The sequence below is a fragment of the Dama dama genome, chromosome 20 (assembly GCF_033118175.1).
Source record: "Dama dama isolate Ldn47 chromosome 20, ASM3311817v1, whole genome shotgun sequence".
In the NCBI taxonomy this organism is placed as follows: domain Eukaryota; kingdom Metazoa; phylum Chordata; class Mammalia; order Artiodactyla; family Cervidae; genus Dama; species Dama dama.
In genome coordinates, this window is record NC_083700.1 from 116,554,237 (window position 1) to 116,582,189 (window position 27,953).

At 49.6% G+C, this 27,953-nt stretch overlaps 3 protein-coding genes across 4 annotated transcripts in view; 1 reads left to right on the top strand and 2 right to left on the bottom strand.

The window, feature by feature from the left end:
• HDLBP (high density lipoprotein binding protein) overlaps positions 1-584 on the bottom strand; it is a 55,141-nt gene extending 54,557 nt beyond the window's left edge. The window contains exon 1 of the mRNA XM_061122672.1: positions 565-584. The gene's annotated coding sequence lies outside the window, so the exon portion shown is untranslated. The remainder of the gene's footprint in view (positions 1-564) is intronic.
• Positions 79-27,674, top strand: SEPTIN2 (septin 2). Of its 2 annotated transcripts, none has more exons than XM_061122674.1 (13): positions 79-164; positions 7,067-7,099; positions 8,413-8,533; positions 16,137-16,223; positions 16,897-17,020; positions 17,956-18,090; positions 18,248-18,365; positions 20,394-20,495; positions 21,111-21,256; positions 21,664-21,747; positions 22,549-22,606; positions 23,441-23,543; positions 25,883-27,674. In XM_061122674.1, exons 2-12 carry the CDS (start codon positions 7,091-7,093, stop codon positions 23,540-23,542), a joined length of 1,086 nt encoding a protein of 361 aa, XP_060978657.1. In that variant the 5' UTR covers positions 79-164; positions 7,067-7,090; the 3' UTR covers position 23,543; positions 25,883-27,674. The 2 variants fall into 2 exon arrangements, with proteins under 2 accessions (XP_060978657.1, XP_060978658.1); XM_061122675.1 differs by having other exon boundaries at positions 87-164; positions 7,070-7,099.
• On the bottom strand, positions 24,356-24,832 carry LOC133040020 (large ribosomal subunit protein eL39-like). Its single transcript, XM_061119772.1, has one exon. It carries the CDS (start codon positions 24,608-24,610, stop codon positions 24,356-24,358), a length of 255 nt encoding a protein of 84 aa, XP_060975755.1. The 5' UTR covers positions 24,611-24,832.
• Positions 27,675-27,953: the final 279 nt, after the last annotated feature.

Genomic DNA, 27,953 nt, shown 5'->3' on the forward strand with positions numbered 1-27,953 from the left:
TGGCGGGGAGGGGCGGGGAGGAAAGCGTTGGCAAGGGGGCGGGGCGACGTGATGACTCAATCCGCCCGCGCGCTCGGTGGGGCGGGGCGGGGCGCGAGCGCGCGGCGGGCGCTGGGCGGGTCGGCGGAGCGGTCGGTCGGTCTCAGTTGTTCTGCGAGTCGGCGGTGAGTATGTCGCCGTGGGGCCCGGTCGCCTTGGAGGCGCGAGCTGGGGGCCAACGCTGCTGGGCCGGCGCCCGCTGCGGGCCGTGGTCGCTCCGGGAGACACGCGGGCGGAGGAGGGGCGCCCGGCCTCGGCTCCTGGGCCCTCTCGACCCCCGGCCTCCGCCCACCTCCCCGGGCCTCCCCCCGGGCTACCCGCGCTCCCCGGATCTCCCTGGGCCTTCCCCCGCTCCCCGGATCTCCCCGCGCTTTCCGGATCTCCCTGGGTCTCCCTCCACTCCCCCGATCTACCCCCGCTCCCCGGATCTCCCCGGGCCTGCCCCACTCTCCGTTCCTCCCCCCCACCCCCCGGTCCTCCCCCCCACCCCCCGGTCCTCTCCCGCTCCCCGCCCTCCCCGCTCACCTCTCCCCTAGCCGGTGCGAGTCCCTGGCCCTTCGCGTCCCCGGGGCCCTGGCGCGGGCGGAGGCGGCGGGGTGTGTCCGCGGGGAAGCCGAGTGGCCCTCGCTAACCCCGGGGGAGTTGTGCGGGGCGTGGTCAGCAGTGGGGCCCGTGCGCCGGGCGCTTGCCGGCGAACGTGGTGCGGAAGGGACAGTGCTGGTCGGGCCGACGTGGGCGCTTCCCCCTCCCGTCCGCCCTGGCCGACAGGAAGCGCGCGGGGCCCCGGCCGCCCCTCCGCTCGGCGGTGGACAGGACTGGGGGGGAGGAGGCCGGTGCAGCGCGGACTCCGGGGGCGGGCGGGAGCGTCGGGGAGTGGGGTGGTCTCTTCTCCTGCAGGCCCGAGGTGGGGCCGACGTGTGGCTCCGTAAGGCCTGAGGACCGCCGGTTGGCTTTCCGCCAAGTTTTCGTCTCCCCCCACCTTGTTTGGGCCCTCCAGACGTGGCCGCGGGCCCCTCCACGCTGACTTGTTAGTTCCAGCTGCGGTCGTCCTTGTCTGCCCTGGTCCAGAACTTGCGTCGAGTCTGGGGCCGCTTGTCTCCAGCGTTCGCTGCCTGGTACTGGCTCTGTTGCCCCGGATTCGGCCCAGATTAGACTTTCCCCGAAGGAGGTGTTGGCCCGAGGTCAGCCTCTGCTGCTCCGTGTGGTCGCTGTCCTACGAGGGGCAGGTGCGCGGACCTGCCCAGCATTACTCGTTGCCTGGCACGGTGACCCGCACGTAGCCAACTTTCGGAGCTCTCTGGAACGACTCAGATCGTCACGATACCTCCAGACAAAGTCAGAGCCCAAAGCAGTCCCCCATCCTGGGGGGATATGATAGCGATGGTGTGGGGTCATGCAGACCCTCTCCTCCTGTTTGTAGTCTGAGTTTCTGTTCTTCCCGGTTTTGGTAGCTCCCACTGAGGCTTTTTTTTGCATCATGCAGCCTGCTAACTCTCAATGAACCTTGGCAATGATCTCCACCACATTAACTTTATCCTAATTTTTACTTTTTTCCCATTTTTTGGTCCAATTTGCATTCTGACAGTTCCTAAACTAGCAGAGTGACCTACGGAAATGGGGATGGGACCCATAGGCACGAACCTCCCTGTGTGGTCTTTAATAAATGTGATTCAGGCCCTTTTTGTACTCAACTCTAAAGACAAAAACTGCTGGAAAAGAAAAAGTTGGTTTTGTTTTTGTTTTTTTTTCCCAGAGAGAAAAGAATGTGAGAAGTCATTTGGCGGCAGAATTGGGATGAAGCCATTTTTATTGTCTTGGTTGTCTCATTTTGTGCTAGTAGTCATAATGTCATTAGAGAAAAGGCATTTGATTGTGGGGTGCTGCCGTTGTGCTATGCAGAGCATTTGTGATGTACTGTCAGACCCAGAGGCTAAGATGCTGAGTGTCCCAGGGGCTCTGCGTGAGGGATTACAGACCCTGAGGTCCTCCATTGCAGGATCATTTGTGCATTAGGATGATGTATGGAACTGCAAGGATGACATGTCAGTGAAGGGTGGTTTGGAGTGGTGCAGTGATTCACATAAATGCCACTGAGCAAAGCAAGTTTATGTTGCCAGGAATCGAGTTTTAGCCATATGTTCTATGTCTCCATTTGCTTTAGAAGAGTTGACTTCTCCTGTGTTTTGGCATGCTATTGCTGTCTGGAAGAAGGAAGCCGTGGGTCCAGGAGAGAACTTTAAGCAATTTCTGTTATTTAGAATGAGGACAACCTGAGTGCATAAAGTTTTCCTTTGACCAAATTTCTGAGGTTTGGGGATCTGATTGATCTTCTTCCAAGGTTTAAACTAACCACAGTGCTTGGCATTTTTTGTGTTGCTGGATTGAGACTTTCTCACTGATAAGCAGCTACTTAAGAAGTTCAACAGAAGAATTTTGAACTTCTTTCAACTTTCATCTTAGAGTAATCAGTTAATAACTTAAACTGTTGGGAAATAATGGTGCACCCAAATTATATTTCAGGGGAAAAAATCCTTAGTATTGTATGAAAGAAGTGCATTGTGATAAGAGAAACTTGCTAAAATTAAAAATAAGACAAGTGTTTTTAAGAATTCACATTCTGTTCCAGATAGTAGTCTTCTCGTTTTCCCCATGCGTGTCCATCAAGATGAGTCTTAGTGGGACGTAACTGGTAGGGGTGATGGTCCCCTTCTTGCCTGTGGGGCAGCCCTAGTCCTGGGCTCACTTGTGCTCCAGGTCCTGGTATTATCAGGGTGCTCCCTTGAAGTTGGTCAGAGCACAGGCAGGGGCCCCGAGTTCAGTGATGATAGGCGTGCGGAAGCTCCAGAGAGACTGGTTAACAGTCCTCTGCCCCTCTGGGTTGGCTTGAATCAGATGCCTGTGATAGCTGGTCTTCCTATCTGTCCTCAGGCGTTTATTCTTCAGGTGAACTTGAAAGTCATTTTATCCAGTCATTAAAGGGAAAAAAACATTATTAGGGAGTCCATCTGGGATTAGACCACGTTTACGTACTAACTTAGGAAAATAAAAATGAATTAATTTTGCAAGGCCTGTTTTCTTTCTAAATTTGTTGCTACATTTGTTTTGTTTCTACTCTCTTATAAATGGCATTCCCCTCCCCCCTGCCATTTCCATTTCTTGGTATTCATTGCTAGTACAGAATAGAACTTTTTAGAACTATCTAGTGTTCATAATCAAGGATGGGAACAGTGGCTGAGGGGATATTTGAAGGTGTTATGTGGGGTTTTGTTCTATTTTTGTATGTGTTTGGACTTTTTCATAAGTGCTTTAAGATAACTATGGTGGTAATGGGCATCCCTTCCCAATTAGTGGTTGTAATTTAAATAATTTAGCATCTATTATTCAGAGAATAACATTTGCCATTGGTTTCTGAAAGGTATTTAAGCAGGTTCCTCGCTTACTGTTTTTATTAGAGTTGGTTGCTGAATTTTATCACCTTAGTCTTCAGCATGTATTCACATATGGTTTTCTCTAATTTGTTGTAACAGCTTGCATTGATAGCTGCTGTTGGTCCATTTCTGGGTTATAATTGGTAGCAAGTATTTCATTGAGGATTTTTGCATTCATATTCTTGAGCGAGATTGACCAGCAGCCAGCCCACTTGCTCACCATTTCTTCATCTGATTTGTTACTGGAGTTGTGCTGTCTTCGTAAAATAAATTGGAGTGCTTCCTCTTCTTCTGTAGTGGCTTGGGTCACGTAGGCATTTATCTGTTCAGGTTTGGATGAAATTGAGTTCTAATTTTGTCCAGTTTTTGTCTACCCTTTTTCATTGGTAGATTCTTTATTCTGCTGTTCAGTGGTATTTGTCTAATCAGGTTTTCAGTTCTTGGTTCAGTTTTGGTCATTTACAGTGTCTAAGAAATCATGCATTTCTTTGAATTTTCAAGTTTGTGGCCATCTTCATACCTGTGGTCCCTGTAAGTGTGATTATACCTTCTGTTCAGTATTTTTTTTCCTTAATGGAACTTTTGAGGAATTTGTTTCAGAGAACCAGCTTTGGATTTGTTCACTCTTCTATTGGGTTATTTTCCAGTTCTTTATTTTCACTGTTCTTCAGTAATGAAAATACGTAAAACCCGGATCCCATCTGAGTCTGTGAGAGCCTGTGCTATGTCCCGTTCCTTTTGCATTTATCTTCTTTCCTTGGCTTTCTAGATGACTTAGGGCTTTGCTTTTGTTACCCTCTTTGACCCAAGGGCTATCCAGGAATGTTCTGAATAACTAGGAGTTCCTTTTTGTCTTTGTTTTAACAGAGTACGACCTGTGAACACTGACTAAAAGTAACAGTCCTCTGTCTTTGCTCATATTGAGTTTACTAGAGTCTGTCCAATTCTGGGAGAAGCTGTTAAAGCCTTCCACCTGAATTGTACTTTCATTAAGTTCACACAGTATTTTCCCTAGTCTTTGTTCTATGTATTTATCTGATGTAAGTGTCCATGGGTACAGGTTTATGAATGTTTTATTTTTATAAACTGTTCCTTATATAAATGCCACACTTTCCTTTAAATCCCACCCTGGTTAATACTAACAGTATCTCTCCCTGTTCTTTGTGTTTGCACTAGCTTCATATCTCCTCCTTTGTTTTCAACATTTTTTTTAAAGCTACTTTTTTTGAAGCGTGTTTCTTCCATGTAATGTACCCTGGTTTTCTGGTGTTCCCCCCCCCCCCCCCCCCCCGCCCAACCTGTCTCCTCTTTTAAGGAGAGAATTCACATTTAAACTGATGACTGATACTCTTGAATTTTTCTGTTTCTTTTCCATATTTTTACTGGTTTGATGAAGTTGCTCTTCCATATTTTTCTCTTAATTTGGAAGGAGGTTTTTTTTTTTAGTGGCTGCCTTCCCTTTTCTTTCATTATCAGATGCTTATCTCTTTATTATCTAAAGCAAGACGTCAGCTGCTGCTTCTGCCAGGACCATCTGAATTCCATCTGACTGCTCCCTTCTCCCTCTTAAAGATCTTAGCTCTCTGCTCTTACTCCTGCCCCCAACTCTGAGGTTTTGCTGCAGAAGTTTCATATTTAAAATTCTGGACTATCAACAGTATTCCCCTAGGATGCCCCTTCTATTCAAGAGATCTTAATTCAATCCAGTGTTACACAACTCCAGGTAGACCCTGGGCTTGCTCTTCTTGGGAGGCTTTTCTTCTGTTACTATTTTCTTTTCCTCCGTCGGTCCCTTTTAGTTACGGGAGGAAGTCTTGCTGCTAACAAGTACATTTCCTCGCTGTCTCCTCTGAGGCTGTCCTCTACCCACGATCTCCCTCTCTTGTTTGCCTCGTGCTCTAAGGTGTATTATATTTAGTCTTCCATGTCACATTTCAAGTCTCTACTGTGACCTTTCATTCAGTTCAGCTACCACAGTTTGAGTTTGGAAGTCATGGATTTTAGGTCCAGAAAGTGTTATTTGGAATACTGTAATTTGAAGCTCCAAAACTTTGGCCACCAGATGCAAGGAGCCAACTCAGTGGAAAAGACCCTGATACTGGGAAAAATTGAAGAGATTGAGGGCAGGACAAGAAGTGGGCAACAGGATGAGATGATTGGATGGCATCCCCGACTCAACGGACAGGAGTTTGAGCAAACTTCGGGAGATAGTGGAAGACAGAGGAGCTTGGCATGCTACAGTCCATAGGGCGGTTTGAGCAAACTTCGGGAGATAGTGGAAGACAGAGGAGCTTGGCATGCTACAGTCCATAGGGTGGCAAAGAGTCGGATACAACATAGTGACTGAACAGCGACAACTTGCATCTTCATCACAGTGATGCTGTTTTCTTGGTTCAGATCGTTCTCCTCCCTGTTAAGCTCATCCTGGAGGCAGGGAAAGAGGGAACGCTTAGGGGGACCCCTGTCTTCTTACCCTGGGGTCCTCACACCCACGATCTGTTCCCAGGCTCTTCGACGATGCCTTTCTGGTTCTCCCCTCCAAGGAGCCCTTCATCACCTGCTTCTCTGGTTGCCCAGCATTCTGCTGTCTTGTAGGTTTGCGTTAGTTCTGCTGCCCTGGCTGAAGCGTTTTGGGCCGCCTGGATGGAGCTTTACCTGTCTCCTTGGTCAGCAATGGTCCTTCCTATGTGCTGGGCTCACCCAGCACTCCCCCAACTCTCAGTGATGATCTGCCCTAGGAAGAAGCACTTTACATCCTCCTCCTCCCCTCCAGTTGGCTTTTCAAGGGCACCTGGAAGGGAGAAGCGAGGCTCTGCCCTTGTCCTCTATGACATGGCCTCGGAATCAGAGTTACAAATCCTAGCTGTCTTAACCTCACTTAACCATTTTTTCCTGGCTGGTTGGGACCATTTCCATTCAAAACGGAAACTTTGTGCAGTATTCAGGCATGAATGTATCCATCTGGGTAATATGGAGAGTCAGGAAAGTGAAAAGAGTTTTCTAAGCACCGGAAAGAATCAAATGGGACTGCATTCACATCTCTGACTTTGTTACCAAGGCTGGCCAACACAGTCCATGTCTCCCAGGGTTCAAACCCTCAGGTATCTTCGGTCCTTTCTCCTTTACTTATAAGCGTAGCTGCTGGCTCTGTGTGCCCCAGGGTCAGAGTCTAGTCCGCGGAGCTCAGGTACCCTCCCCAGCAGGCAGCAGACAGATAGGCTCCAACAGGTATCTCCTCCGTGTGCAAAAGTTTTCAGAGAGAGAAAGGAAATTACACAATTCCAGAGGGTGTGGGAATTTGTCTTTTTTTCCTGCTGCATATGTAGTGCCTAATGTATAAGCAGTACTAAAAAAGGCATTGTTGAGAACGTGGAAGATATATGTATGTATACATGCATATAAGTGGTCACTTTCGTTAGCTTAATTTTTTATACCTAATTTATATAATGGGAGGTGAAAATTTCATCATTTCTGGAAAAGTATTTAATGTAATGAGAAGCTGAGTGAAACAGAAGCTGTTGGTGCCTCATGTGTAATTGCGTATCAGTTCATACTGTATTAAATATGTGCGTATGTATGAATGTACTTTTTTTTTTTAGCAGATTGACGAAACTTTACTAAAGATGTCTAAGGTAAGAGATCATACTTCATCATGTATCCACAGTATAAGGGGAAACTGCTTCGTTTTCAAACCTTTTATAGTCAAGATTTATATGATTCATTGTATAACTAATGTTTGATTCATTAAGACAGTTCTAGTTTAACTGTCATCCTAAAAGGTTGGAGGTTTCTTTCTTCAGATTTTCAATTTGTTTCTAAAAGCATTAATGATGATCTGTTTAGCCTCCTCAGATTATACCTAGCAGACTATTCAAATAATAATTTTAAAATTGTAATAATTTATCATGATGGAATTGATGGGGTTCTCAGACTTGATAAATTGGCTTATGTCAGCTCTTACAAATTAGCCCAGAGCCCTGAAAGAAGTTGATTCTAAAAGACATGCTGAGGAAAGCAGAATTTGTGGTTAAAGTTGCAAGATTATTGTTTCTCTTTGCCTTTTATTTTTAAGTCTTTGGGTATTTGTTACTGTGATACAGAAACATCATAGTAATTTTCATTTTTTATGTAGGCATCAGTGTGGATCTTTGATAAGCAAAAAAGAAAATAAAAATTAGCCATAATTCCTTTATTCAGAATAACCACTTGTAACGTTTGTGAATATTGTTTTTATATCTGTGTGCATGCACATGTGAATATGTTAATATATCTCAAAGGAAATACCATTCTAAATCTTGCCTTTTGCGTTTAACGAGTCTCTATTGCTGTATCTTGATTTCTTGCCACGTTCAGTAAGCCACAGCCTAGACTCCTCAGTATCCCCGCCCTCGTGTCAGGCTGTCGGGCGTCCTCTCCGTCTGGGAGTGGGATTCCCAGCATGGCGCCCCTCGGTGGCCTGCCTCACCCCGGGCTCCGCTCTGGGGAGCTGGGCCACTGCAGGAGACAGGGCTGTTTCCTGCTTCTCCTCTCCGATGCGCCACTCCTGACACTGGGCGTCTTTATATTCGGAAGCTGCTCTTTAGCTGAGTGTGATGGATGAAACCACTGTCAGTTGGGCCCTACTTTGTAAGTTTGACTGACTCTCCTTTCACTCTACAGACAGTTTCTCACATCAAGATTGAAATTGTACTGAGATGAGTTAATGTATCTTTTGTGTGTTGCTCAATTGCTTAACAGAAATGTTATTTAAGGTTGGCCTGTAGGTATGAAATGATATTGGATTGGTTTTTTAAATGGTTTTAAGCTTTCTGATAGCAGTGACTTTTTGGAAGTATTGATTTATGTGTATAGTTTTTTGATTTGTGAAAACTAATATCTATGTTTGTCACAGGTTTAATAATATCTTAAAAGCAACTAATAAGGTGTTTAATTGTTCTTTTTTTAGCAACAACCAACTCAGTTTATAAATCCAGAAACTCCTGGATATGTTGGATTTGCAAATCTTCCCAATCAAGTTCACCGAAAATCAGTGAAAAAAGGTTTTGAATTCACGCTGATGGTGGTCGGTAAGAGATTCACTTGTGCCTTCAAGTTGTTGACTCTGTGGACGCCTCCCTTTCCTACCCTTGGGTGTGACAGTGTGGCCTCCAGAGTCACAGGATTCCTCTGTGGACAGAGTCAAACACCTGGAGAATTTCCCTGGAGTACAAAAGGAACGTTGTTCTGTCACTTCCTTGTCTGTATGTGGTGAGGGGGTTTGCTCGCTGTGACAGCCCCTGCGGTGCCCCTGCCCCACCCTGCTGTCCACGGTGTTTCTAGTCCCTCCCCCACGGAGCAGGGCTTCCCCGGGCAGCCAGTGGGACGTTGCAGAGAGGAAGACGTGTGACCTAGAGAGACTGTCCTGTGCCTCGCTTTCTCTGAAGCAGTCCCTCGGGGGGACAGTCAGTACCTTAGGGAGAAGTCCCACAGGCAAGGCACTGAGGCTCCCATCTCAGAAACGTCCTCGCCCCAGTTAGGCCTGCTGGTGACCGCCATTCCTGGCTGACATCACTGTGACCACAGAGAGACCCTCAAGCCAGAAGGACCCACCTTAGATACTCCCGAACTTCCAACCCAGAGAGTCCACGAGATGATGAATGTCGCTGGTTGCTTTAGGCTTCTGAGTTTTACAGTAATTTGTTGTACCTTAAAAGTAACATATATTTAACTAGAAGTGTGTTTGTTTATTTAATACTCATAAAAATAACTCTCGCTTTTTTGTGTTAGATATATTTTAAACAAGGGACAATCCTTACTGTACACATATTTTTAAATGAGTACTTACAGTCCTTTGAAATTGAGTGCTTACCTGAAATTTCTTCCTGTTATATCAGAATTCATTTTATCATGGATTATGGCATGTATATTGAGTTTTAGCATGTCCATAACAAAGTTAACTTGATCAACAGTTAATTCTCTTTACTGTATCAGATTTTATTTCAATCTCGATAACTGCAGAATTCTCCCCAAATGCTAAGATGCCACTGGAAAAGGATGGGGTGGTCATGCATGAATGGGACAAGCGATTGTTTCCTGGGATAAACAGTTCACAGTTCACAAATCTGAGATGGAAAAAGAAGTGTGGGACCCTGGGCCCAGACAAGTGACTAGTGACACGTTTTAGGAGCGTAATTACATGGTGATGATGATGATCGTGCAGACTCAGGTATCTAGCAGGAAGAGAAATGCAGTGCAGCCTGTGACGCGGTTCCTTCACTTCATTTAAGTCAGACTGTTACTTGTATTTCCGGCCCTGATGGAATAACTCAGGGGTTGACAGACTTTCTGCAAAGGGTCAGATAGTGAGTATTTAAGGCATTGTGAGCCTTACAGCTTTTGGTGAAACTGTTTTGTTTACGAGCTAGTGGGCTGGATTTGCCAGAGCACTGTAGTTTGCTGAACCCTGAAATGACTATACCAGACCAGTCCTCCTGGTGCAAATTAACCAGATGGCTGGGCAAGATGTATGAGACAGCCCTTTTAAGACTTTGAACAGGGATGCAGGACTTGGATCCTTGAGAGAAGGAAAAAATTATATGAACTGTAAAGTTATCCCAACTTTTTGCCAGCCACCTGCCCTTCCCCAGGGAGGAGTGAGCCTAGCAGAGCAGATGATCTCGGCTGAAGAAGACCACAGTTCGGGGGCTGAGGCATGGGCAGAGTTCCGGAGACAAGACCACCTCCCTCTGCGCGACTGCGCGGGGGCTGCCTCTCCCCTGGGGCTTCCTCTCGCCCTGGGGCTGCATGGTCCGTGTGCGGGTAGAGGGTGGGGAGCTTCCGGGAAGTCTGGCAGGAGCCAGGAAGCCACCAGGAAGGAGCAGAGCTGAACTGGAGACTGCCTGGAGTTTGAAGACTGGAAAGGTATCGGGAGACGTTGGAGTTCAGCCAGCCAGGGGCGAGAACACCTGTAACACTGAGGAGAGCCGTCGCGTGGGAGGAGGGGTAACCTCACGGAGAGGCTGGTCTACACCTTCCCTATCAGAACTTCTTAAAGAACCATAAAAGGATCAAGTTCATTTACAAATGATCTAACTACTTGCCAGGACAAAGCCTATCACTTATTAAAGGACATCGATGTCTAGAAAATCTGCAGTATAACTCACGATGCTGAGTATCTGGCAAAAAGTTGTTGGATCTACAAAGAAGGGAGAAGAAAGTAGCCCATAGCCAGGAGAGAAATCAAGCAGTAGAAATAGATCCAGAAAAGAAGAAAAGGGAACTTGTAAAGATTAAAAATATATACAGCACCTGAGATGAAAAATTTTCTGATGGGCTTAACAGGTTATTCACTGCAGAAGAAAAGGGGTAATGGAAAGCATCCAAAGAACCAAGCAGAATAAATAGGAAGGTGCGCCAGGACCCAGGATCAGAAGGTGAAAACCACTGATAAATGGGACAATCTTAGAGGTAGCCGGAAAAAAGAAAAAGAGTACATACAGAGGATCAGAGGTAAGAAAGACCACTGACGGCTCATCGGGAATAATGTAAACCCTGCAGAAGGATGGTTTAAAGTTCCTAAAGTAAAAACAGCCAAGAATTCTGTGTTCATCAAAAATAACTCTTAAAAATGGAAGTTGGAAAGAGAAGATAAAGACATTTTCTTGTAAATTAGTGGAAAGAGTTGATGAGTATCAGACTATACCATAAGAAGGATGAAATGAAGTTTTCAGGTTGGGGGAGGAAGGGGAGCACTGGAAATGGCAGGTGGGGTTGGTAAGCAGAAGACTTCTTACTTTTTGTTTGTTTCAGAGATAATCGATAGTGTGTGACCTGCACGGGTCAGATGAGCAGGATCACACAGTGGGCAGGGGGTGGATAAAAGTGTGTGGCTGTGAGCTTCCATGATGGGTGAGGTGACAGAAAGTGCTCGAAAGGGAGACGCTGGGTTAACCCTGCAAGCTGTGAACATCAGAGTGGCCACTGGAAAAATGAAGATCTGGCTGGCAGCCGGTCAGTTTGTTAAAACAGAATGTAAACAAGTCTTCAGTCCAAAAGAGAGTGGAGAAAGATGAAAGCATAGAGGAGACGAGAAGCAGGGCGGCGTCCGGGCCCGTGGACGGCAAGTGGGAGGCGGGCCCCGCGGGCCCAGGAAGGCCCTTTCTGTGCAGAAACAAGCGAGACACAGAGGAACAGGCCTTACCACGACGCCCCGCTCGTGAGAAAGCTGAGGTGTCTTCATTCCCGTCAGACAAAGCAGACTCTAAGCCCCCGAGTAATCCCAGACGTGAGGAACGTCCTATCCTAACGAGAAAGGGGGCTGTTCAGAACAGCACTGTCTTAAATATGCCTGATGCAGGACCTGACAAGAGAGGTACGAACAAGTTTCCAGCACTCCTCATAGTAACTGAAGAAGCAGATAGAAAGTCGGTCACGCAGAGTGTTTAAATTATATCATCAGACGGTGTGGTGCAGCTGCCAGGACTGCTGAACAGCTGCAGGGTAGACATTCTTTTAAGGCACACGGAACGCTGCGCAGAGACGCTCTGGTGATGAGAGTGTCAGGCCAAGCGCTGCCCTGTGCAGATGACTACAGAAGTGGACTGACTCCTCGTGAGTGCAGACCTGACACCCTAGTAAGGTGGTCGCAAGTCCTGCGCTATGAAATGGCTTGTTGCACTCAGTTCCAGCGTGATGCAGTGTATGCCTGTTCTTCAGCAGTCGTCATGCTGCGCACCCATGCGGCTCGTGGGGAAGCGGACCCGCTTGGAGCCTTCCTCTACCACACAGGAGAACAGTGGTAAAAGCCGCCTCCGTTTACCCGTGGGCTGGCTGAGAAATCAAAAGTACCGCGCCAGATGAGCCCCGGAACCCAAGCTGGGAAAGTGGGCCTCGGCCGGCTGCAGCTTGCGTGTCGCTGTGGTGGTGGAGGGGTGCTGCCTGAGGACCTGGGAAGCGGCTGGCCGTGGCTGTGGCTGGACGGCTGAGCTGGGTGCTGTGGGAGCACTTCCCTGGCTGGTTCCGCTGGCTGGACTTGGTTTCTCATCACGTGTAAGAAATTGTGAGGTTTGTATTATGTGGAAGTCGTTCCCTAATATATCCATTGTGTTGGAACAGATTGTCAGTTTCAAAGCAAATGTTACACAGCAAGACTGCCTGTACATCCTAAACAGAGGACTGTGTGGTTTAACATCAGAAATCAGTCACTGGTTCTGAAAGGGAAATACCTGTAGTTAGCAGTACTCTTAGTGATAAAAAACTGAGAGAAACAAGTAAAACCTCCTTAATTACAAATTACAAAAACTTGTGTATGTTAAAATCATAAGAAAACTACATAGCTACTAGATCAAAATAGTTTAGCAACATTGCAGGTTCCCAGTGGGAATATAAAAATCAGCTTTATTTCTGTATGTTACCAACAAGTAGTTTAAATACAAGCTTACAAATGTAATATCAAAGGCAGTTACACTAATAAAATCTTTTTAAAAGACAGTACCATTTACAGTGATATGAGGTACATACTGCTTAGGGATAATTTAACAGAATGTGTGCAAGACCTACACTGAAAATTTGAAAGCACTGCTGAGAGAAACCAAGGGAAGGCTGAGTAAGTGTGAGCTCTCACCCGCTGCCCTGGTGTGTTGTGGTCTGCGGGCGTCCACCCTCCCCAGATTGATCCAGAGAGTCAGTACAGTCCCAGCCAAAATTGCAGCGACTTTTGACAACAGGAATTAACCATTTGATTCTAAAATGCAATTGTAAATCCAGAGGGCCCAGAATATGGCAGAAACAGTCTGATTTCCAGCAGCGTCCATACAGTGTGTAAAGCAGGCGTAGAGGTGCTCAGCTCATGGTGGACAGAAGTGCCAAGGTAATTCTGCATGGGCACAGGTTAATCTTTTTCACAAGTAGTGCTGTAACAACTGCATGATTGTTTCGGAGAAAATGAACCCCAACCTCTACTTCATACTGAACATCAGCTGTTCACTCAAAACAAGTTGTTGACCTAGTTGGAAAGCTATAAAAGTCTAGAAGAAAACAGCTTTAAAAAGGTTTATGACTTTGGAGTAGCAGATTGCTTAGGACCTGAGCAACACTAATCACAAAAGGAAATGATACGTTGTGCTTCATTCAAGATTTGCTTTCCTCAAAAGGCACTGATAAGAAATCGGGCCATAGACCGAGAAAGCGCTTGTAGTATACGTGACCCAGGACTCATATCTGGAATATAAAAGACTTCCGCAGGCTCAGTAAGAAGACAAGTGACCCAGTTACAGAGTCAAAAGATGTGAACAGATGTCTCACGGGGGATAAGCAGATGGCCAGCAAACGCACGAGGGTGTTGTCCTCTCGGGTCGTCAGGAGAGCGCCCCCTAAAACCACACCTGGACGGTCCCGCGCACCCACCAGACGGTGCCGCGCTGGGCGGGCCTCGCCGCGGGCACAGTGGTCAAGCATGAGCTTTGTTAGCAGCGGTGCACTCGCCCGGAACCCAGCAGTCCGCTCCCAGATGTCTGCCCGAGAGGACTGGCGGCACATCGCAGACTGTGAATGCTTGTGCCCACTTCCCTGGACACGCGCAGGGGTCTGCCCAGCACCAGGCGGGCTGTGTCCGCTCGCAGAGCATTGCTCGACGGTGCAGAGAAGTGGGTGACCAGCCTCAGGAGCCGAGTGTGCGCTGAGCGAGAGCGCCAGACAGCGGGGCGCATCCCGTGCGCTTTCTGTTAGCGTATTTGGGTGGCGATGGGTTTACACTGGTCCACACCTCTTCTGTGTGTCTTGTTTGCCCATCTCCAGGTACCTGTTAGGGAAACTCCCAGCAGAGATGGAGATACTAGTGAACGCGGGACAGAACAGGGCTGGGTGTGCTCAGAGATCAGCCCAAGGGTGGCCTCGTCTGCTGAGTTAATGAGCAGGTTGTAGATGTCACCCAAAAGCTATTCCCAGTGAAGTAGTCACTTACACCCTTAAAGTGGAGGCTCAGCATCTAGAATCGGTCGTGTGTGCTCAGACACCTTGGCTCAGTTGTCCTCTGCCTGGGTCCCCTTTCCGCTGTGTTACTCAGAGCTGTCGCCACCCAGTTGGCAACAGGGTGGCTTTGTTTGTCCGTCCCCTCCCCTGCTGGACTGCAGAGCCCCGCGGAGGCAGGGACTCGGGCCTCCTGCTCGCCGCCGTGTCCCCACCTGCGCCCGTGCAGGCGCCCGGAGAGGGCTTGGCGCACACTGGTCAAGGCCCCTGCACCTGTAGTGAATGGGCGTCGCTGGACACTCTTATTAAAAGGGTAACTTACCAGGAGAGCATGTATTTAGTCATATTCTTACTCATGTTTGGAAAGGTTCAATATGTGATTCTGGTTTTGCCCCTTTGATGTTCCTTCTCATCTATGAAAACTGCAGTCTAGTTAAAGTACAGTCCAAATTCCGTGTCTGCCAATTTCAGATTCAATTTTTTGTTGTTTATATTCCCAGAGGTAATTTTCAAATCAGATGTGTGCTCCTTCCCTGACTGTGCAGGACATACAGAGAGGGGTTCTAGCTGAGGGCCCAGGGGTAAGTCAGACAATTCAGCCTTAGGTGATGGCCTCCAGGAAAGGGATGGAGTGTGTGTGTTCTTCCTTGGAATATACATTTCCATTTTTTGGTATTTTACATCTTCTTTGAAGTTAAGTTTCAAATATTCAGAATACGTAGTTGGCAGTGGTTGAAGAGGAATTTTTTTTACTTTTTAAATTAAATTTATTTATTTTAATTGGAGGCTAATTACAATATTGAAGAGGAGTTTCTAACTCACTGACTGCTTGAAGGGACGTGTGCTGCCTGCCGTGGGATGTGACACCCGCAGAGGAGCGGAAAGCCGCCTGCCCTGCATGTGGCCGCCACAGGTGGCCGCCAGCAGGGGGTGTGGGGCTGTGAGTGAAACAGGAAGGGGGGAGGAGGCCTGCTCCCGCCTTGCTGGCCGGCCAGTCACACGACAGGAGTCTTGGGTGTCCCTGCGTCCCCGCCCCGCCTCCACAGCTCAGGAAGCTGGGTGCTTTTGACATTGTTGTGTCTGTTCAGCTTTCTGAAATGTGGGAAGTTTAAAGGTTAGCAGAGCCCATATGTAAAAATATACTGTGCATTCTGTTTATCAAAACATAAGGAGCCACCTCAAGTCCATTCTAAGTATTTGGCAAGAGGTCAGATGGAGTTGGGTTTCCCTTGTAGCTCAGTCAATAAAGAATCTGCCTGCAATGCAGGAGACTGGTTCGATTCCTCGGTCGGGAAGATCCCCTGCAGAAGGAAATGGCAACCCACTCTAGTATTCTTGTCTGGAAAATCCGATGGACAGAGGAGCCTGGAAGACTTCAGTCCATGGGGGTCACAGGAGTCGGACACAACTTGGTGACTAAATCACCACATATGGAATTATGGTCTTATGATTTCTTAGATTTCTCCAGATTTCTCTGGATTCCAACTGAGGCCTTACTCTGGACAGCAGCCCGAGCATGCAGGCTACTGACCTCAGGGCTCTTGTTCCCCCATCAGTGGGACCAGGGCGGTTGTGCCCAATCCATTGTGGTCATATGGGATGCAGAGAAGGATGTCTGTGAGGTGCTTGGTCCAGGGCAGGCCTCACGTAAGCACTCAGCAGGCACAGTGCGTTAACTGTGTCGCACAGGTAACGTCATGACATCACGTTCCTTTTCATTTCAAGGTGAATCGGGGCTGGGAAAGTCGACGCTCATCAACAGCCTCTTCCTGACCGACCTCTACCCAGAAAGAGTCATCCCTGGAGCCGCAGGTACGTAGTTCCCCCGCAGCAGACAGCGCGGTGTGGTCAGGACCGCAGAGCGCCGTCAGGATCTTGTACCTTAGCCTTGTTTGTGTGACTCTGGACCCAGGGCACACCTGTCGAGTAGGGACGGGGGTGCTGCACCTGGCGTGCTTGGATGCACCATGGCCCGTCTTCTCCACGCTTGATTTCCTTGTCTACAGGGGGTAATAGTTCCTGCCTATATTACATGTTTGATGAGGATCAAGTGAAAATGTTTGCTCATGAAGAAACCTGCATACGGAGAAAGTTTCTGTGGGCATAGGTGTCGGCTGACCCCTTTCCCTCCAGTGTGTGTCCAGCACTGACCGCTGGGCTTCATGAGGCCGCTGAGTGAGTGGGCTGTGAATCCATCAGCCTGGCCCTAAGCCCCCACAACAGGACTGCAGTCTCTGGACAGTCTTTAAATGATTCATTCATTGTTCTTCCTGTCCCAGGAAGAGAAGTTGCAATTTTCAATATTGATGTTTTTTTACCTCCACAACAGCCCTTTAGTCTCAGCTACAATGTTTCTCTTGCTGACCCTGGGATCCTTTTTATGCAATCTTCATGTTACCTTCTGAGAACTGTCCTTAAAGAGAAATAACTACTTCTGAGTCACTTGTTTAATAATAAGAAAGTAACAAGGTTGCTTCTGTTTTAGAGAAAATTGAAAGAACTGTCCAGATTGAGGCTTCGACTGTTGAGATTGAAGAGCGCGGGGTGAAGCTGCGTCTGACCGTGGTGGACACCCCGGGCTACGGGGATGCCATCAACTGCAGGGACTGGTGCGTCCCCAGGGCCCACGGTGACGAGGCCGTGCCCCTGCCAAGTGTGTCTCCGTGTGTTTCAGTCCCTCATGTTCACTCACGGTTGTTGGGTCTGGGGTTGCTGTGTGTGACAGAACAATAAGACAATTTAAATCATTGTAATTATAGCGTTTTTAATGAGGAATTTCACATGGAATGAGTATTTTTTTCTCTTAAGAGCATTCTAGTGAGATCTGATATCACAAAGCCAACCAAACAGCAAATGTTAACATAAATAAAGCACCTTGATTTGGACCATGGCTAGTGAACAAGATATCATAGCAGTTCTTCCTCCTTTCCATATTCAAGAAGATGAGCTCTTTTAAGAGAGTTGCTCCAGACCAAGTTTGTCTGTAGTTGGCTGCTTATTGGCGATGTTTGCACAGTAAGGAAGTGAGGAAGTGGACTGTAACGGCCGTCTGGGCCATGCCCCTTGGAGAGAGTACCACCTTCACTGTACAGCCTCTCTTGGTTCTAATCCTGCAAACACGAGGCAGCAGCTTTCCAGCACTCAGGAGGAGAGTGTGGGAGGGGCAGAGGGCTTCCCTTGTCTTTCTCCTCCGCCTGGGGTTCTTCCCTCCCTCCTGCAGCCACCTCCCAAGCTCATCTGTTCTCCGCCCGTCCTGCTCCCACTCCCCCCCCGCCCCCGCTCCTATCTGTCTCCTGTCAGTCTGCTCAGGCTCTTTGTAACCTATTGCATCCCGGCTTTCGACCTTCAGTACTTATAGGCAATGATTCTTGGCACAGTTTCCAAAAGCCACCATGTAGCCAAACCTAGGAGTCGGTTTCTGTTTCCATCCTGCAGTTGAGTCATTACATCACATCTGCCAGAGGGGCAGGGGCTAGAAAAACTTGTCTTTGTAGTCAGGGGCGCTGCCTCTTGTATCCCGTGATGGTTAGCATCTGTGTTTCAGCTTTAAAACAATCATCTCCTACATCGACGAGCAGTTTGAGCGGTACCTGCATGACGAGAGCGGTCTGAACAGACGGCACATCATCGACAACAGGGTGCACTGTTGCTTCTACTTCATCTCCCCCTTCGGACATGGGTGCGCAGTCCTTGCCCGGGAAGCCCGGCCTCTGGGGCGGGGTGTTCTCTTCACTGCTCGGCTTTTCACTTCCCCCCAGAACTGTGTGTTTTACTATAAGAATGGAAATTTTGAGATGATTCTGAGAAAAAATTCTCCCCTTAAACATGACTTTTAGACTGAAGCCATTGGATGTTGCGTTCATGAAGGCGATCCACAACAAGGTGAATATTGTGCCTGTCATCGCGAAAGCCGACACACTCACCCTGAAGGAGCGGGAGCGCCTGAAGAAAAGGGTGCGTGCTGGGCTCCCGGGGGGCGGGGGTGGGCACAGAACAGGCCTGCCCGGGGGGCGGGCCTGGGCCGGGAGGGGGTCACCGAGCGGGCCTCCCTGGTGCTGGTGCTGCTGGCACCAGCACGCGTCTGCTTTCTCATGGTCGTGTAAACTTAGAAAGGAAATCGATGTGCACTGTACTTTTCAAAGAGTCTACGTTTCACTCAGACGAGTTGGTAGCCGTCTGCCTCTCTGGGGCCTGGTTGTGGGCCTCCCCTCCACCCGGGATGGCTCTGGACCGTTGCGTGTTTAGGGTAGCCGTCTTCTGAGACGTGGGGGACGGTGTCTCGTTCCAGCTTGCCTTTGCCCAGTCGCTGGTCTGAGTCTCTTTATGGCACTTGAAGCCCATTGGTGCGTCCTCTCGGGTTTTAGAGCCTTGCTGCTCTTGATTGCATTTTTACTGACTCATAGATACTCCTGTATTTTTACACGTTGATTACTGTGTTGTAAATGATTTCACCTAGTGTGACCTTTGTGTTTTTGTGTTTCTCCTGATGTCTTCTGTCAGCCTTCTCCTTCGTTGTCTTATATGCCTGCCAGTTTTTTAGAAAATATGCAGGCCCTTGGAAAAGCACCTGAAAACTTAGGCATTTTTATCCTTGACAGGAAATAGTTTAGTCGCTCACACTTGAGGGAACTTCACCTTCCTAGGAGATAAATTTCAGACATGCATTGGAGAGAGCTGTCAGGGTTAGAATGCCTTATGTCCGTCTCTGATTATGTGTACAGAGCTCTTAGGTCTTAATCTCAGCGTCTGAAATAAAATGAAATCTTGGGCTTTTCCAGCCCCCTCTTATCTGGCTTCTCTCCTGTGCCTGTCCACACGCTCCTTTCGCTGTCCCCAGACCTCTGTCCGCCTCTCCCTCCCTCTCAAAGTGGCTCTTGTCACCCAGGCTGAGCACGCGCGATCAGTGTTGATTTATCACTTTCTTACTCCTCTCTTCCAATTCTGGGTGGCCTGCTTACTAGCTTTGCTCTGTCCCCGTCCGCAGCGTCAGCCTTGTCTTGTGGGGCGGAGGGCAGAGCAGCTTCCTGCTGCCTGCTCAGCCTCTCCATCTCAGCGGGGAGGGAGTGAGCAGTCCTGAGAAGACCAAGGCCAGGATTCAGGGAGGGCCTTTCCTTAGATCCTGACTTAGTGTGGACAGTGAGCTCATCTGAGGTCTTTGACCATGCGAGGCCCTTTAGTCGCATTAAGAAGGAACAAGTTTGGGAGCAGGTTTGAAGCAGAGCTGCTTCCTGCTGCCTTGGCGTTTGTTCTCTCTTCCGTTGAGGGCCCAGATTCTAGCGTGAGGGTAAGCAGAGGGCCAGCCTGCCCGAGACCTGTGGAGTGCCCAGCACGTGCTGGGGCTTGGGGGCTGGGTTTCTGGGAGACGGACGGGTGAATGCATGCCAGCTCCCACTCCAGCCCCTCTAGAGGGAGGGGCTCCCACTCCAGCCCAGGTTTTCCCCTGGGCAGGTCAGCCATTTGGTTGGTAGTTGAGACTGTGAGCACTGAGCACTCTGCCTGTTAGATGAAATCGAGACCCTTGATCCCTTCCCAACATTGGGAGCTGTCCACTTGTCAGCCCCAGTCACGCTCGGCCCTGCCTTCCAGCCCTCCTGGATGCCTTGTTGCCCTCTGGCCACTGGCAGGTGTCCTCCCGGCCCCGCCCGCCATGCAGCCCTCTCGCCTGGTGGCCCCTTCGCCGGGCGGTCCCCTCTCCAGGCTGCTTGCGTACAGCACCTCTGCGGCTGCCTGGGGACGGCCGTCGGTCTGCAGCCTCGGCAGGGCCAGGGCGGGCGCGTTCCTGTTATTATTCTGGACAGAGGACCCCTCGGAGTGCAGGCCAGCCTTTCCAGCGGTTTGTAAGATCATTTGAAGATGGTTTTAATCAGTAGGCTTCTTATTGACATTTGGATAGTTCCGACATGTTTCTAATCTGATGTGTTAAACTTGACTGAAACAGTATGCGGTTTGCTACAGTTGCTCCTGGTTTGGTCCTTCTTTCAGATTCTGGATGAAATTGAGGAACACAGCATCAAAATCTATCACTTGCCTGACGCGGAGTCGGATGAAGATGAAGATTTTAAGGAGCAGACGAGACTTCTCAAGGTCGGTGCTTTGTTCCCAGGTGCACAGGGTCCCTCACTCTTACTTTCCTGGTGTTGCTGTTTAGTCGCTAAGTTGTGTCCAAGTCTTTTGTGACCCCTTGGACTGTAGCCCGCCAGGCTCATCTGTCCCTGGGATTTCCCAGACAAGAATACTGGAGTGGGTTGCCGTTTCCTACTCCAGGGGATCTTCCTGACCCCAAGATTGAACCCAGGTCTCCTGCATTGACAGGTGGATTCTTTACCTCTAGTGCCGCCCGGGAAGCCCCGTTTCCTGCAGTCACTGCATTTAACGTGGAAACAGCTGGCAAAGGGCCCGATTTCTAGAGGCTTGACCTCTGGGGTTGCCCGGGCAGGTTCAGGTACACGAGTACTTTTGCTTTTGGCATATTTTGGCATAGCTGTCATCTACGGCTTAGAAACCTTCTGAAGGTTTAGTTCCGTACACCTGTCCCCCCGGGAAACAGCTGCCACTTGCGAGTGGAACGTGTGCCTTCGGTTTTGCAGTGAGCCCTGCGGTTGGCGGCAGTGCACGCGTTCTCTGCTCACGTCCCTGTGTTTCCACTGAACGTTGGGGTTCCCTGTGTGGAGCCAGTCTACCCCGTGTGTCTCCTTCTAGGCTAGCATCCCTTTCTCTGTGGTTGGATCCAATCAGCTGATTGAAGCTAAAGGCAAGAAGGTCAGAGGCCGCCTCTACCCTTGGGGTGTCGTGGAGGTGGAGAACCCGGAGCACAACGACTTTCTGAAGCTGAGGACGATGCTCATGTAAGTACCGTCTGTTTCCCGTGGCGGCGCCCGGCCTGGAGAGCGGGTTTCCCTGCACTCCTGCGGCGGGCGGTCCAGCTGGTGCGGAGGCCTGCCCGCCTCTGACTGCCGCAAACTGGCCTCTCCCGCCGGGGCCTGCGCTCCTCAGGCTCGGACACCCTGATGGTTTTCTCCGCGGTGACAGTGATGCCCCCCTCTGGTATAAAGGTTAAGCTTGCGGAGCCAGGAGTGTAAGTCCCTTCGGAGGAGTGTGCTCCGATTGAGGCGGCGCTTGCCTCGGTGGCTGTCGCTCTGACCACGGGCGGCAGTCTCCTGTGGGAGGTGCCCGGGGTCTCGTCCCTGGCGTGTGCTGTGTGCGTGACCAGGGGTCGCCGGCGGGTGGCCCAGCCCCGTCTCTTGCCTTGCAGCACTCACATGCAGGATCTCCAGGAGGTGACTCAGGACCTGCACTACGAGAACTTCCGGTCTGAGAGGCTCAAGAGAGGCGGCAGGTCGCTGCCCCGGCCGCGCTGCCCCCGCCCCGCGCCCCGCTCCGCTGACGGCCGGCGTCACCGTTTGGTTTCCCACCTAAGCTATCACCACATACTGTTGCTAGTTTAATCACTTGTGGGGCTGGGTTTGTTTTTTATTTGTTTTGCCTGTTGAAAGGCGTCTCTAATCATTTCTATCAGGAACAGTTCTAGATCGTAAGGCCAGAGACTTGTGTTGGGTCCTTTTTCGATAGAAGGTCCTTTGTACCCACGTATGAGGTGCACTTTAGAGATTAAGGTGTTTTTAATTTGGGGACCAGACATTAAGAAGGGATTTAGAGGCAGCAGGAGCATGCTGTCCAAGGACCGTCAGGCCGTGCGCCGTGCAGCGGCCAGCGGACTTGTGTCTGTGGGCTCAGAGGCCTCCACGCCCGCTTCTCTGCCTCTGGACACTTTTACATGTTCCTTTTACAGTATGACGGCTGTAGTCTTTGTTCAGAACTTATCTTAGAAACCTACTCTTCAGATAAAATCTGCTATTTTTTGACTAAAGTTGGAAGTGTTACACCACCCACCCCCGCCCCAGCTTAGAATAAGAAAAATGTCTTGAATTTTCCATTTTGTGTTTTCTTTTTGATCTTTTTTTCTTATTCATTCATGTTGTTAGTCAGAAAAATAGTTTATATGATTTCCAATAGATTTTTCTCAGAAATTGTATTTCTGAGAAGTTATAAAGTGAAATTTTACTTTGGGTATCTCTCATCAGAAATGACCAGCTGTTTTTGTCGTAACATTATACTTGTAATTTCTTTCAACTCTTAGGAAAGTAGAAAATGAGGACATGAATAAAGACCAGATACTGCTGGAGAAGGAAGCTGAGGTAAGTAGAAAAGTATTGTAGTTTTTAATCTTCAATAGCAATTTAATGGAAAAAGTTGGAAATAGAGTTTAGTAACATGGCTGATTTTTATAAGGTTTAAAAATCAGCAGTTTTCATATACACAATGAAAATATAATGACCGAAAATGTCACTCACCGTCATTAAGAAAAATTTAAGGAAGACGTGTGACTCACACAGGGAATGAGACGAGGAAGCTGCCCTGAGAAGTGCATCCAGAGTCCGAACCGACACGAAACTCTAGGAGGCAGGGTGCAGGCGAGGACCGCGGTCTCTAGCGCAGCACACTCCCTGCAGAGCCTGTCTGCCGAGTCTCCCGAGGGCCCGTGACGGGGCGACTGCCCGTCCTGGAGACCGGGTGTGGAGGCGCAGGGCGCTTGTTGAGGGGACAGGGGGATGGTCCCCATGGGAGCGGCCAGGTCTCGGGCCCCTCGGGGGCGTTCCCCACAGCGGGGCGGCAGTTCTTTCCCGCCTCTCTAGGTCAAACTCTCTCATGCTGTTTTTCCTTTCTTATTTCTTCCGTTTCTTGGTCATTTTTATTTTTCATTTGAATTGCCTGTTCTTATTGTGTGCTCTGTGTTCTGTTGAGACCTTGGTCCTTTCACTGGCTGGTCAGAATCGCTGGGAGTTAGCTCATGGTGCTGCAGTCACGGGCCCGTGAAGGCCCCGGGCTCACACGCGCCTCTCGAGTCTGCATAGTCCCGGCCCTGTGAAGGCCCTGGGCCCTGGCCCCTCTCGCCCCCTGTGTTCGCTCGTGGGGCTGCAGGCACAGCCCCATGAAGGCCCCGGGCTCACACGTCCCTCTTGCATCCGCAGCTCCGCCGCATGCAGGAGATGATCGCGCGGATGCAGGCGCAGATGCAGCTGCAGCTGCAGGGTGGTGACGGTGACAGCGGGGTCCACGGGCACCACGTGTGAGGTACGACCCGGCCCGGGTAGCGTCCGCGGGCCCCTGAGGGGAGGGTGGCTCCCAGGAGACCGCGGCTTCCCACCCCCTGTTCTAGTGAAGGGCAGCCGTGTTTTCTCAGCCTGGAAGCATGGTCAGCAGCTGGAGTGGGAAGCCGAGCTGGTCCTTCCTGTGTAGGGAAGAAGGCCGCTCTTCCTTCCTGGGTCTCCTCCACCTAGGACATCCCACTCCTGCTCTCAGACCTGTGCAGATCCCCCACCTGCCTGGAGCTCACGTCTGACCCTGCAGCACGGGGCTCAGTCCCAGCCTGGGCACAAGTCTGCCCCCACTTCAGATGCCAGTCACAAGTTGAGGTTGTCAACTGCACTATGACAGACTGGCTAGAGATTAGAGGTTCCCACCCCACCCACACCCCTACAGGAAAACCTCCGAGTTCCTAGATCACATTTATTAAGGGTAAAATACAGTACACAGATGAAGAGACCTACAGGGTAAGGCCTGAAACGAGTGCAGAGCTTCTGTCCCCGAGGAGCTGGGTCTGTAACCTTCCCGGTAGGGGTGGATTCACCCCCGAAAACTCTCCAGACTCCTACTTTAGAGACTTTAATATCTCAACAATAGAAGAAAAATTGTGTATTAAAGTAACTTTTATTGGTCATACAGTTTGAAGTTTATTAAAGCTCAAACTATTTTCAAAGAGATTTTTTGCAATAAAAGCTTTCCCGTGTTTCTCACTGAGCCGCGTGGACCGCTAGTGAGAAAACAGGACGCATCCGGAGCCAGGCGTCCGTCTCGCGTGCGCCGCTGAGACAGCAGTGACGTCCTCACTGCGGGGACTGGGCGTTGGCGTGCGGGTGACGTGGCACTGCGCAGTGTGTGCCAGCTCCCGTGCGAGCTTCTAGTAGACCCGGCTTGGCGCTCCTCCAGGGTCTTCTCTCGGAGGTGTACCCGATCTTGTTAGCAGTTTTCACTTGAATCCGTTGAGGAATGGGACGACTCTGCTCTTGTTTCTTGGCCAGGAATCTCTTGATCCTGAAAGTCTTGTGAGAAGACATGGTGAGGGGCAAACTCAACCGCATGTAGGATGGTAGAGAAATAAGCCAGCGGGAACTTACTGTTACTGGAACAGCTCAGGCAGAGCAGACGCAGAGGCGGGCCGAGCGGCCCCCCCCCCCCGCCGAGGGAGACTGCTGGTCTGGCCCTCGCCGCTGCTCCGCCCTGCCCGCTCGTCCTCAGTGGGTGCGGGGGCCTGGCCGGGCTGTGCGCCTCCCCGCAGTGTCCTCTCCCTGCCCCTTGCACAGGGGACGCTCAGAGCTGTCCAGGCAGTGACTAGCTAGCTACAAGAGGAGGGAGTGGAGGTAAAGTCAGAGCCCAGGGAGAAGGAGTACGTGGGGTCAGGGGGGGAGGCCAGCCTGGAGACCAGCCCACTCCCTGGAAGAGCTGACTGGGGCCAGACAGAGTGCCCGCTGGCCCAGGTGTAGGGAGAAGCCGGGATTTGGGCAGAGGGTCTCCAGTGTGGTTAGGGGCCTGGGACTGTAGAGGCATCACTCACGTGATGTGACGACGTGAGCAACTGCAGGCTGAGCTGCCACATTGCAGGACCAGTGAGACAGAAGGCAAGGGGCCCTGAGGTTGGGCCCTTGTCAGAAGTCTCCACAACACCCAGGTGATGAAGGACCTGGGGGGGGCGCAGGTTGGGGCACTGATCACCGCATAAAGCCCTTGCCCTTGGTGGCTTATTGGGAGAGGTTTCAGTTGTGAAATAGCCGCACAGAAAGACAGGAGTAGGCAGGAGGGTGCGAGCGCTCACTTTTAGAGGGAGCGTCCAGGGGGCCCACCTGGGTCAGGGGGGACTGCTTCTCCTTGGTTGTCACGTTGGAGCCTTGGGAAGGTCCCATTTCAGCAGTGAGGACGCTGGTGCTGTGGCCACGCCTTGTCAGCTGGCGGGCCTTCTGACTCCACGAGCAGTGCTGCCCAGGCAGGTTCACGCCTGCCTGGGAAGCGGTGGGAGGGAGAGGGGCCACGGAGCGCCAGGGCTCACCTGCGGTGGGAGGGAGCCATCAGTGTTGGCTCGCGTTCTCTATCCTGCTGGTTCTCTTTCTGAAGCTTTGTGGAATCATGAGAATTCCACTTTGGGTACATAAAACCAGTACATTTCTGCGTACTTTTCATCCCAGTTTCCAAGAACTTTGTAAGTGAGGTTTTGCTTTTAGTAGACACTGTGGTCCTCGGGCCCACCGTCTGCTCAACCTTTGCCCTTTGTTAACAGAAAAATCCTGCTGGTGGTGGTCTGAGCAGCGGGCAGGGCATCACTCCCACGTAAACGTGTTTGTTGTGTTTTGTTTTTCCAGGAATCCCTTTGCAAGATAAACACTCCGATGAGTAACACAGCTGCGTGTTTTCAAGACTGTTGGAGGGGTGCCTGTCCACATTTCACATTACCTGTGCCTGAGAATTTAATTTTTTAAAAACTTTCAATGTGTTATTTTGTATGAAGTACCTTAACATTTGCATTCATTGTTATGTTATACTTTATATTTTGTGAGGTGAACTGTCCATTTTCCTTCTTCTTGCATTTTAAGTAACCACTGACGCTAGAACTGATTCCCAGGGACCAGTCAGCACATATAGTTAATAGTGGAATTTGATTTGACTGGCCTAACCAACTAATCGTGATTTACTTCTAGAACATTCAGATTTCCGAGAATGTTCCTGAGCAGTAGAGATGAACACAGAAGGATGAGCTGCCTGGGTACGAGGCCATTTCTCACCAAGCCATGGCACCTGCTTCCCTGCCTTGCTTTTATTTGACCACAACATCCAAAACCAGTTTTGCTGCTATAACTCCATACTGTTAATCCATCTGCACATTATCTGTTTACCAAATGAAAAGATACCTAATTAGATACATGTTTATACTTCAATAGCTTTTTTACAAACAGGCTGTTAGAGGGGAGTTTTTTAACAAGTCTTTGAATTCTGAGGTCATTTTTTAAACCACTATGCAGAGAACTCGCCACAAACCACATTCTGTAGAGTTTGCCACGAAAACCCATGAGCTGCAGTTTCCATGTCACAGCTAAGATTCTCACCTATGTGGTGAGAGTCAGTAAACTATTTGTACTCAACTAGATTTATAGCATAACTTTTTAAGGAAAATTAACAGTTGATCTGTGCAGAAGCCTGCCTTTTTAGGCTGCACTTGGCATGTTTTCTGTGACTGCGGTGTGGAAGATGCGCCTCGGCAGGGGCATCACGGTTCCCAGCGAGGTTCTCCTGGTTTGGCTTCACTTGGACTGATCCCGTTCTGAATGGTTTTCAGGCAGATAGCAGCGTGTGGCCTGTCCCATCCATTTTTAGCCGCCGTGGTTTCCTTCCTTACATGTTACACAGACTTGTCCACAGGGGGCTTGAGAGTGACGGCTCTTGCAGACTTGCTCCGTGGGCTGGCTGATGGTCAGCACCATGCTGCCTGGTTTCCTGTGCCCGCGGTTGATCGGTCATCAGAAGTGACACATGGAAGGAGCCTGGAGGGAGTGGGTGCTGGCTCAGCATTCTCATTCCACTAGAGCACGAGGGGCTGACGTGGAGAAGCACTGAGCTCCAGGGCTGAGGACACCCAGAAAGGAAAGGGACATGGTGACAGTTGGCCAGGTGCACTGCAGACCATCTGGTGTTCTCCCGACTGCCCTTTCACTGTTGCCTAATTGCAAGTGGTCAAGAGCTATAGGTTTAGGTGCATTGTACAGTTTTTACCAAGAAGTGTTCCATGACCTTAGGGGTACTTCCATGCAAGGCCAGTTATTTGGGTTATTTTGGCATTTATTAACTATGCTAGTAAAAGCTCTTTTTTAAAAGGGGGCGGGGTGGCAGTAAGTGGTAGACGTAATAAGCCCAGTATAGTCTGCATAGTGCCAGCTGCCACCTCATGGATGCGTGGGTGTGGGTGGACCTACACTTTCAAATTTCCTTTTGTTTTTCTGCCCCAATCTAAATACTTTTGCTAATAGATAATTGCTCTTTAGTTACTAAGAGAGAAAACTTTACCTATAAAAATGTATTTTGAAAACTTATTTTACACAGCAATTTTGTATCCACTGAAACTAACCTTTTACCAATAAAGCACTATTGTTTAGATATTAAGTGAGTAGTTCTCATTATTGGCTCTTTACAAGGTAAAGGTGTAAGATTTTCTCAGAAAGATTCAGAGAAACTTCTGCATTTCCTGTGTATAAGAAATGGGGAGGAATTACTCGCATGAACATCAGTACATAACAGCTCTGTACTGGCGATCCCAGCTGGAAAGAGGAAGCCATGAAGCCTGGGAAGAAAGGATTTACCAGGGAACTGATGGTCTCCTTATAGTGAAGGTCTGATAAAAAGGAGCTCTAATGAGAACTTGATGATGTCTGCCCACCGGGC

Excerpts from the sequence above, each read along its gene's own strand:
- SEPTIN2 (XM_061122674.1), top strand. Across the intron at positions 16,224-16,896 it reads AGTCATCCCTGGAGCCGCAG|AGAAAATTGAAAGAACTGTC; the intron begins GTACGTAGTTCC and ends CTTCTGTTTTAG. Across the intron at positions 18,366-20,393 it reads GGGAGCGCCTGAAGAAAAGG|ATTCTGGATGAAATTGAGGA; the intron begins GTGCGTGCTGGG and ends TCCTTCTTTCAG.
- LOC133040020 (XM_061119772.1), bottom strand. The coding sequence starts at position 24,610 with ATGCGGTTGAGTTTGCCCCTCACCATGTCTTCTCACAAGACTTTCAGG.